General features: G+C 39.7%; 1 protein-coding gene across 1 annotated transcript in view; it reads left to right on the top strand.

The window, feature by feature from the left end:
* The window catches only part of MGAT4A (mannosyl (alpha-1,3-)-glycoprotein beta-1,4-N-acetylglucosaminyltransferase, isozyme A), a 121,503-nt gene extending 113,792 nt beyond the window's left edge, over nt 1-7,711 (top strand). Inside the window, exons 14-15 of the mRNA XM_010829619.1 lie at nt 3,498-3,610; nt 3,745-7,711. Coding sequence (XP_010827921.1) covers nt 3,498-3,610; nt 3,745-3,771 — 140 coding nt within the window. The 3' untranslated portion in view covers nt 3,772-7,711. The remainder of the gene's footprint in view (nt 1-3,497; nt 3,611-3,744) is intronic.
* Nucleotides 7,712-10,514: the final 2,803 nt, after the last annotated feature.

The following is a 10,514-nucleotide window of genomic DNA, read 5'->3' as shown; positions in this document are numbered from 1 at the left end:
TGGGAGGGATTGGGGGCAGGAGGAGAAGGGGACGACAGAGGATGAGATGGCTGGATGGCATCACTGACTCAATGGACGTGAGTCTGGGTGAACTCCGGGAGTTGGTGATGGACAGGGAGGCCTGGTGTGCTGCGATTCATGGGGTCGCAAAGAGTCGGACACGACTGAGCGACTGATCTGATCTGATCTGATTATGTTTTAAGACTTTAGAATTGATACATCATGTAACAGCACAAGGGTTAGCTGCTTGTTTGAATGGCCTGTGAGCAAAGAATGTTGAAACTTTTTTCATTATTTTCATTGTTAAGTGGTTGAAAAAAATAAAAATAGTACTGCTGCTGCTGCTAAGTCTCTTCAGTCGTGTCCGACTCTGTGTGACCCCACAGACGGCAGCCCACCAGGCTCCCCCATCCCTGGGATTCTCCAGGCAAGAACACTGGAGTGGGTTGCCGTTTCCTTCTCCAGTGCATGAAAGCGGAAAGTGAAAGTGAAGTCGCTCAGTCCTGTCCGACTCTAGTGACCCCACGGACTGCAGCCTACCAGGCTCCTCCGTCCGTGGGATTCTCCAAGCAAAAGTACTGGAGTGGGGTGCCATTGCCTTCTATGTCATGATATGTAAAAATTAGAAAATATCCCCATTTCCGTGCCCGTGAATAGTTTGTTTAGAACGTGGCCGTGCTCGTTTGTTTCTGGGTTGTCTGTGAGTGTCTTTCTGCTGCAACAGCAGAGATAAGCGAGCAGTTGCCAAGAGATGGAGATGGTGCTCCCGTCGCTTTGAATTGCTGCTCAGTGTATCACCAGTAGCACTGATGCGTTACAGTTTGGCGGTGCGGATGTGCCACACACATCAGTCTATTGTGGCATTTCAAAGAAAATTACCAGTGATTACCCTTCAGGTAAAAACAAGAAGAGAGTGGACTTGGAATGCTGTGCTTTTTAACACAGTGGAATCTGGGTTCTTTTTACAAAGTTAGATGGCAGGTCATCGTGTTGACTGTGTAAAGGAACTGTACTGAAGAATATGTTACCAAACTAACCACTCACAACAGTATCCCCAGCTCACAGGAAAGCAATGGTCAGAAAAACTAGAAAATTTAACATATCACTGAGAGTTTCTTCACAAAAATAAAAGATTCTAATGAGGCTGTAACCAAAGTTAGCAAGCAAGAAAACCATTCACCAGTGTTTAGCTGTAACAGCCAGAGATCCGTGTACAGAGAAAAATCTTATTTCAGACCATTAGACTTTCAGTAATAACTTTTGATTGAGGAGTTGGGGACCTTGAGAGCAATGTCAGTAATCAAAAGGCAAGCAAATTATTTGAGTAGTTTTTTTTGGCTTGAGTTGACAGATACTACTGCCTCATCTGTTAACAACCGCGGCCTTGTTATTTGGAGTCAATGCCAGGTTTGAAGCGACTGAACAACTGGCCTCTGTGCATAGTCTGTAGAGAACAAGTGCAGGCAAGAGTGTTTTCAAACAAGTTGAGAAGACACAGAATTTGTACATCTGAAGTGGAGTCTGCTAGGATATGTTACAGTGAATGGTGGTGAAAATACTTGTGCAGGAGAAGGGTTTGATGGACAGTTACAAAGCTTGTCGTTTACTGCTGTATTTAAAGTGGATAACCAACAAGGACCCAGTGTACCGCATATGGAACTCTGCTCAGTGTTACGCGGCAACCTGGATGGGAGGGGAGTTTGGGAGAGAATGGATACGTGTCTGTCTATGGCTGAGTTGTTCTGCTGTGCACCTGAAACCATCACAGCATGGCTAATCAGCTATACTCCAATGTAAAATAAAAAGTTTTAAAAAGCCATAAGGCATTCCAGTGTTCTTGCCTGGAGAATTCCAGGGACAGAGGAGCCTGGTAGGAGGCCGTCTGTGGGGTCGCACAGAGTCGGACACGACTGAAGCGACTTAGCAGCAGCAGCAGCAAGGTATTCCAAGCCTATGGTTACCTTATTATGCGTCAATAGACGCTTTACAGAGTGCTTGAATCTGTCGTGTATGATTAATTTATTGAACTAGTAGTATTGCCAGTGAATTTTATTCACTCTCGTTGACTTCATCAACATCAGTTCTGTGAATTTTTGTCAGAAATAAGACCTGAATATTCTGACTTGCCCTACCAAACAGCAGTTCTGGGGCTTAGCAGTGATAAAATTTTATTTATTTATTTTTAAGCTCTGGAATAAGAATTGAAAATTTTCCAAGTGAGAAAGTTTTTGAGTGCCTTCGACTACTGTTATCTTTTTGAAAATAGTTTTTGCTTCAGACCTGATAATGTTTCTTAGTGAATTCAACCTAAAATTATTAAAATAAAACAGTTCTTATGTGCAAAACTTATATTGCATTCAAGTCACTTTGGTGACACCAAACTACAGGAAATATCAAGCTAATTGAGGAGGTTGCACATAACCTTCGATTGGACGTGATTCATCTGTAATGTTATGATAAGGTAGATATATCTTTTGAAGAAAAGATTCTTAATAGAATTTGACGGCAGATACCTTCCAAGTCATGGATATGCTCCATTAAATCTTGTGCTTATGGATTAGTAACATTATTTGGCAGTATCTTATCTAGGCTGTGTGAAAGGAAACCTTCAAGATATATCAAAATCTCATATGTTATGTGGCAGTTTGGAGGGGAGGAGAGTCTAAGTTGAAATTTTGAATTTCATCAATAAAAATTTTATGGAAATTAGTTTTTCTCTTTTCCTATACGAGTACCTGTGTGATATTCCCAAATGCTCTCTTGACCCACAAAGCCTAAAATATTTACTATCTGCTATTTTTAGGAAGTTTGCCAATCTCTGGCTTAGAGCAGTGTGATTCAGAACAACCATTTTTCTGACACTTTTTCAACAGTGTTTTTGTTTTGTTTCCTTGCAGTTTCCTCACGGCAAGAAAAGTAGAGTAGAGAGCTTATTATCTTTTCTAGGTCTTGGTCCTTATCCTTACATGAAAGCTTTATGAGCTTGTCATTTATAATGGAGTTTTATATTAGACCTGCCTTGAGGATGTATCATATCTTAATTCCTCCTAGATTTGACCTTGGAAATCACTCAAGGCCAACCATCGTGTCTGTGTGTCTAATTAAGCAGTGAAATTTGTTACTGTTGACTCAATCCTCAAAGTAGAATGAGAGATGGAAAGGAGTATGTTTTGTAAGGCTTGTAAGTCATATTTTACTAAAAACTTGTGTTAGTTGATGTCAGAATAAATATATTTACTTTTTAAAAATGTGCAATAAAATGTATTGCTCTGCCTGTTAAACAGGTTGCTGCTCATGTTTTAAAGCATGTACTACTTTGTGAAAAATTTAAACCTGGAATTAAGGTAGTAGGAAGAAAACAAATTCGCCCATCCTTTGTGTAAAAACCTCTACTGGAAATACTTTTTTGGTGTTTTCCTTCCCCGCTTTGAGTTAGTGATAGTTTATGCGTGCTTGTTTCAGTCTTACCCCAGCGAGTGTTGATTTTTCCTTTGCAGGGAAATTTGAAAACGGTGTTGCGGAAGGGATGGTGGATCCCAGCCTAAACCCCATTTCGGCCTTCCGACTTTCAGTTATTCAGAATTCTGCTGTTTGGGCCATTCTTAATGAGGTAAGACAATACATTAAATCAGTGGAACAGATTAGATTCTACATTTTTTTACAACATTTGGATTTCATACTTAAGATCTTTTTCGAATTGAAAATTGATTGCCATATCATGCTGTTCACTATCTTGTATTTCAGATCCATATTAAAAAAGTCACAAACTGACCATCTCTACTAAGAAACCAACACATTTTTTCCCTGTGAATTTGTTGATTAAAGACAGCTGAGCACGTACCTTTTTTTGGTAACTTGAATTCTACCTCTCGCGAAATCTACTGTAGATAAAATGATTGTCATATTTCCACTTGGAAAATGAATCTCCCACGGATAATTGTATTCATTTGAATCTAAGCTGTCCTCCAGTTTTAACTCAACTCAAACGTTTTACAGTTATGACAGCCTGTTAATATGACTTGTACTATTTTGGTATTATACTAATACATAAGAGTTGTACATATTGTTACATTCATTAAATTTGAGAAAAATTAATGTTAAATACATTTTATGAAGGGGGTACTTTTGAAGTTCATTTATTTTAGTATTATAGACCCTCTTTTATAGATGATCAGGGATTATATATATATAAATATATAAATATACATAAAACGTTATGGAGTTAATTTATTAGAAATACTTAAGAAGTACATATTTTTGTGCAGTAAATTTTTGAATCAATACTTTTTTTGAAAACCAGTTACCTTGCTTTTTTAAGTTCTTTCTATATTTTTCTTTGGAAATGCAAACATTACAAGTTAATGCCATTTTTCAAATGCACTGCCATTTAAGAATGATTCTAGATTGATTTCCTAACTGAAGTACTTTTATAATCACAATGATTCTGAGCAAAATATTTTCAAAGCCGTTTGTCATTCCTTAAAGCCAGGATTTTAAAGACCAATGTCCTTCTTGAGGGTTATTTTACTATACTATGTATGGTGTATAGCCACAAAAAATCAGTCTGATAAATTTTAATGTGCAAGGGTGATGCATTTCAACCCAAATTACCATAAACTGAAGTCATTACATTTCCTCTGATATGTAAAATGACAAACTCTTCTTTCTGTATTAATCTTTGTCTAAAATCCACGAATTAGATGCATTTTCTCTTGAGGCTTTTATATCTGCACTCATTCTGAGTTCTGACAAAATGTTTTCTAGGTAATGCTGTTGTACGAGTCACAATTGGTTTAATTTTAAAGAAAAATGTAATGGTGGGTTTTTGGTGAAAGGTATTGTAACAGGTGTATGTTTTTCAAAATAATTTATTCTGTTGCAGTATGAACTGTAACTAAATTCACATCCAGAGAGTATTTATTACTCTTAAACTTGCAATTCCACATGATGTCACTGTAGACAAAAATATTATCAGCCTTAGCAGTCAGTGATCTTAACTGAAGTCTTTTACAAAATTATGAATTATCAACATCAGTTCCCAGCCACTGTGGTGTCCTCAGGTGGGTTGCAGACAGCTACAGGTGTGCAGAGCTTAAACCCTCTGGGCTTTCCAAATAGCCCATGGCTGAGGCCTTGGGCACTGGAGGTTCTAGCTGGTTGCGTTTAGCTTGGAGAAGTGTCACCCATACCCAGCAGGCTGAACAAATAGCTTTCAAACAGCCTTATTTTCTGTACAGGGTCATGCAGTGAAAAAGGATGGAAAACACAGATAGGGTACAATTTTTTCCATTACTTGAATGGTTCTTGATTTAAAAGTTACACGTTGCCAACAATGATTATTTTTATGTCAAAGTCTAGTTAAACATTTTCCTCAAGGTTTTTAAAATTTACTTCGTATTTTCTTTAATTTACCTTTTCTTCCCAACTCTCCTTGGCCCAGTGCCTGGCAGGGAAATTTCACTGGAAAAGCATAGCTTCTCATTATAAAATATTGGAACCAGCTTCACATACTAAATTGCTGCTCTAACAACCAAGTGGCAGGAGGTAAAAATCTGGGGGTGGGTTTAGAACCCCCTTGTTTCTCTGCTTCCCGAGTAGCCGACTGTGACCTGAGGAAGAAAGGCCATGCTCTGAGAGTCCGAGGAGTGGCAGTAACTGCAGCTCCTGGCCCTTTGTCAGGGTGCATGTCTTGAGACTGAGCCTTATCCAGGCAGCTCTGCAGAGCTGAGGGTGAAAACTTATTAGCTCATCCCTCCTGTTCCTAAGAAGAGTTTTAGCCACATCTTGTCTTTCAAGGACTCCCTTGTGCACCCCTTCCTTCCTGTGAATTTGTTACCAGCACCTCATTGAGCCCAGAACACTGCCTGACACACGGCAGGTACCCAGGCAGGGTCTGCAGGAAGGGACCAGCTCTTCCAGCCCACACTCCTCTTCCTTTTCCTGAACTGTCTTCAGCTGCTGTCCTTGCCACACACTTGCACGTGCGCGCACACACACGGTCTCAACTGTCTAGTTTCTGTTTGTGGGGTGTGTGTGTGCACAGACATGTACTCACTCTGACCAAATGTCAAGCTCCCATGGGCAAGCGTGTACGTCATGCTTCCTGTCCATCCCCTGTTGTACAGGTGTCCATGGAGCCTCTTCTCTGCTGAGCGCTCCTCCCCTGGTTTCCACTAGACAATTAGAAGCTTGCCAAGAACAGGCAATTCTGGTGGTTGCCCTTAAGAATCAGGTTAGGGACTGAAGTATTGGGACAGAAGATTAGGGAACTTGGAACAGAGAGAAAGTAAATGCTTGACCTTGAATGGATGCTGAACCACTTTTGCCCAAAGAGTGAGTGGGGAAAAGTGTGTCAAGCGGTGGGACTAATTTTACTTTTCTGTGTGTCTATGGCATGCTGTCTCTGGAGCCCTGCTGTCCTCTACAGTAGCCACTGGACAACCGGGCAGCTACTTAAATTAATAAAACATTCAGCTCTGTAGTCACACTGGCCCTCCCTATGGCTAGTGGCCACTGGATCGAACAGCACAGATGTAGAACATCTCCATCATCCCAGAAAATTCTGTAGGACAGCACTGTGTCAAGAGTGCTAATATTAACATTTTAGAATTCAGAATAATGAGTTGCAATCATGAAGCTAAAAGCAGACATGCAGAATATGTCATAGTGTAAATGATGATGAGTATTTGCAGGGAGAAGAGAAAGTTGAGGACCTATTTCCAGGTTCCTGACATCCAGTTCTAAATTCCTTGCTCTCAGTCTCATGCGTTCTTTACGGCATTCACTGTCTCTGCTATTGGAGTCCAGTTAAGATCTACAACTTTAAGTTGAGGTTCCAAAGCTTGTGATTGACAAGCTTTGGAAAACACGAATGCACGTGGCTTATTTAGCACGCAGGCTCTAGACATGTATGTATAGGTTAATTCAACTGTTGGAGATATCTTTTATAGCTTTTTTAGATCAACAACTGCATCAGTAAATAATTAGGAAAAACGTCAGCAGTGCTGTGAAGTCTTCTCTTAAATGTATTCTGGTAATGAAAACATTGTCTGCTAACAGTGCTGTCCCTGGAGCCAAGTGTGATTATATGCAAACAGCATGTTTGGAAAGATTGCTCTAATTGATAGCAGTGTGTATTTGTAGCAGCCAGACTTCTGTGGATGACCCCCAGTGACTTTAGATTTTGAGTGTATGTGAAACCTGTGATTATGACCCGTAATTATGTTGTACAGCAAAAGGGAGATTATCTGGGAACAGCTAGCCAAATCATGTGGGCCCTGAGTTTTCTCAGGCTGTCAGCAGAAGTCAGAGATTCAAAGCAGGAGGACTTGAAACACCATGGCTGGTTTCAGATGGGGGCAGCCACATGAGGAGAAATGCCTCTAAAGGAGCTGAGAGGCCCTAGCCGGCAGCCAAGGGAATGGAAACTGCAGTCCTGCAGCCGCAGGAACTGAACTCAACCAGCAATCTGAAGGAGTCTGCAGATGGACTCTGCTTCAGCAGCCAAGAGCCTGGTCCCCACCAGCACCTGGATTCCAGCCTTCTGAGACCTTGAGCAGAGAGCACAGTCCTGTCTGCCTGGACTTCTGGCCTACAGACCTGTGAGATAATAGATGGGTATTGTGTTAAGCTTTTAAATTTGCCGTGATTTAATGCAGCAATAGAAAATGAATATGATATTTAAAAGAGGTGAAGCAGAAAAGTCTTCCTACTTGATTCCTTTGGTGTGTTATTTTTATTTTTTAAATTGGAGGATAACTGCTTTACAATATTGTGTCGGTTTCTGCCATACATCAGCATGACTCAGCCACAGGTATACCTATGTCCCCTCCCTTCTGAAAACCCCTCCCACTCTATCCCACCCCGCTAGATTGTCACAGAGCACTGGCTTGAGTTTCCTGAGTCATACAGCAAATTCTCACTTGCTGTTTTACGTATGGTAATGTACGTTTCCATGCTGTTCTCTCAATCCGTCCCACCTCCCCTTCCCCAACTGTGTCCACAGATCTGTTCTCTGTCTGCATCTCCATTGCTGCCCTGCAAATAGGATCATCAGTACCATCTTTCTAGATTCCATATGCATGCATTAATATACAATATCTGTCTTTCTCTTTTTGACTTACTTCACTCTGTATGATAGACTCTAGGTTCATCCATCTCTAGGACTGACTCCGATGTACACTTTTTTATTTAATAGCTGAGTAGTATTCCACTGTATATATGTACCACAATTTCTTTATCCATTCATCTGTTGATGGACATCTAAGTTGCTTCCATGTCCTAGCTATTGTAAAAAGTGCTGCAGTGAACATTGGGATTACATGTGTCTCTTTCATTTATGGTTTTCTCAGGCTATATACCCAGTAGTGGGATTGTTGGGTCATGTGGTAGTTCTGTTCCTAGTTTTTCAAGGAATTGTCATACCAGCTGCATCAGTTTACATTCCCACCAACAGTGCAAGAGCGTTCCCTTTTCTCCAGATCTTCTCCAGCATTCATGGTTTGTAGGTTTTTTACTGAAGACCCTTCTGACTGGCATGAGGTGATACTTCCTTGTAGTTCTGATTTGCATTAATAATGAGCTATGTTGAGCATCTTTTCATGTTTGTTGGCCATCTGTATGTTTTCTGAGAAATGTCTGTTTAGGTCATCCGTCCATTTTTTGATTGGGTTTTCTGTTTTGGAGCTGCACAAGCTGCTTGTGTATCTTGGAGATTAATCCTTTATCAGTTGTTTTGTTTGCCTATTGTTTTATTTCTCCCATTCTGAGGGTTGTCTTTTAATCTTTATTGTTTCCTTTGCCATGCAAAAGCTTTTCATTAAGTCCCATTTGTTTACTTTTATTTCTATTACTCTAGGAGGTGGGTCATGGAGAAGCTTGCTGTGATGTATGTCAGAGTGTACTACGTATGTTTTCCTGTAAAAGCTTTATGGTTTCTGGCCTTACATTTAAATCTTTAATCCATTTTGAGTTTATTTCTTGTGTTAGTGTTCTAGTTTCATTTTTTTATACATAGTTGGGTTATTTCTTGATAAACACATGAATAAAGTCTTGTCCTACCAGATTATATATCCAAGTCTCATCTGGGATTCTCTCCCAAAGACCTCAGTTAATTTTCATTGGAAGGTTATTGGCAAAAACCTGCAGCAGCTTAGCAGCGCATTTCATAAAGGAACTGCTAGCATGACATTGCAGGAGCAGGGTCCAGTAAGGCATATTTTTCCTGGAATCAGTGTCACTTTATGTTGATTTTGATTGTTCTGAGCCTGTCAGTTGTTACTAAGAATGAATAATGCTATTTTAAATAAGCTATTAAGAGGAAAAAAAGTATGCCTTTGTGTAGAGATCAAATCATCTGCTCTGTATTACTTTATAATCTAAGCACAGATCAAATCCTATATGTGCTAAACAAAGTTTTGTAATTCATTTATTTTCCAAAATACTTTTGCTTCCAAACTGTTAATTGCTGGTTTAATTTTGGTTTATCCATATTTTTTGTGCTTCTTTGACTATATTGCCATAGCCCTGATATAAGAAAAGTTGAAAAGAAAGAAAATGAGAGGCTAAAGTTATCAAAAAGTCAAAGACTTGAGTCATAATCATATCTGAAGTCCTAAAGGAAAGGAAACATTTCCAAGCTATGGAGCAGTGTTCATAGTGTGTGAGATTTAGTTTGAGAATTGTATATCTTTAATTAGTAATCTTAACATATATATGGCATAACTAATATGCTTCATTTCTTCAATGCATGTGAACCTACAGTGCTGAAGAGACCACTACAAGAGTATTACTAAAAAAAAAAAAAAAAACAGGCATTTTTTATATTTATATACCCATATCATCACTATCTATACAGAAACTTGACTCTTCTTGCCCGAAACACTCGCTTCACCTGTTAGGGTGCTAGCTAGAGCATTTCCAGAGGAACAAACCAGAAAGGGCTGGAGCTTCGGAGTATGAGTGGGCAATTTAGATGTCATTCAAAAAACGTAAACTGAGTGTTGGCCTGGAAACGCTTGTGTGGAAAAACGTTAGGAACTGTGGTGCTAAAACTGTTCTAGAATAAGGATTGTCTGCTGTGGAGAACATTCCATATTCTTGGACTCAAGGAAGGCTGTTTAATTCAGAGCATTAGTGATTAGCAAATTGCCCTGGAATCAAAGATTTGGTACTTGAGTTTGATAAGCATTCCATTATTTGTTCGAAATGCTCAGTTTGCTGAAATTTGGGTGAAAATACCTTTTGAAGACACAGTCTCTGAGCCTTAATGATGGCCGGTGTGGACAGTACTGTAAGATGCACTGCCAGCAGATTTGACGTTTTCAGTGTAGTCGGTCGTGTTTTCTAAGAAAGATTTTAGAGATCAGCTGATTAAATGTAACCACTGTTTCATTTATGGGGTGAAAAACTAAAGCATTTCTCCTTGAGAACAAACTTCGTTTGGAAAGGCTGTCTTTGCGATTGGGGGTGTTTTTGGAAGCACCCCTGGGAGAAGCTGCCTGAAGAACTGCTTG

The sequence above is a fragment of the Bison bison genome, unplaced genomic scaffold (genome assembly GCF_000754665.1).
Source record: "Bison bison bison isolate TAMUID 2011002044 unplaced genomic scaffold, Bison_UMD1.0 scf7180017864508, whole genome shotgun sequence".
Taxonomy (NCBI): domain Eukaryota; kingdom Metazoa; phylum Chordata; class Mammalia; order Artiodactyla; family Bovidae; genus Bison; species Bison bison.
The sequence above is the reverse complement of the archived record's forward strand: the minus strand, read 5'-3'. Positions and strand labels throughout refer to the sequence as shown.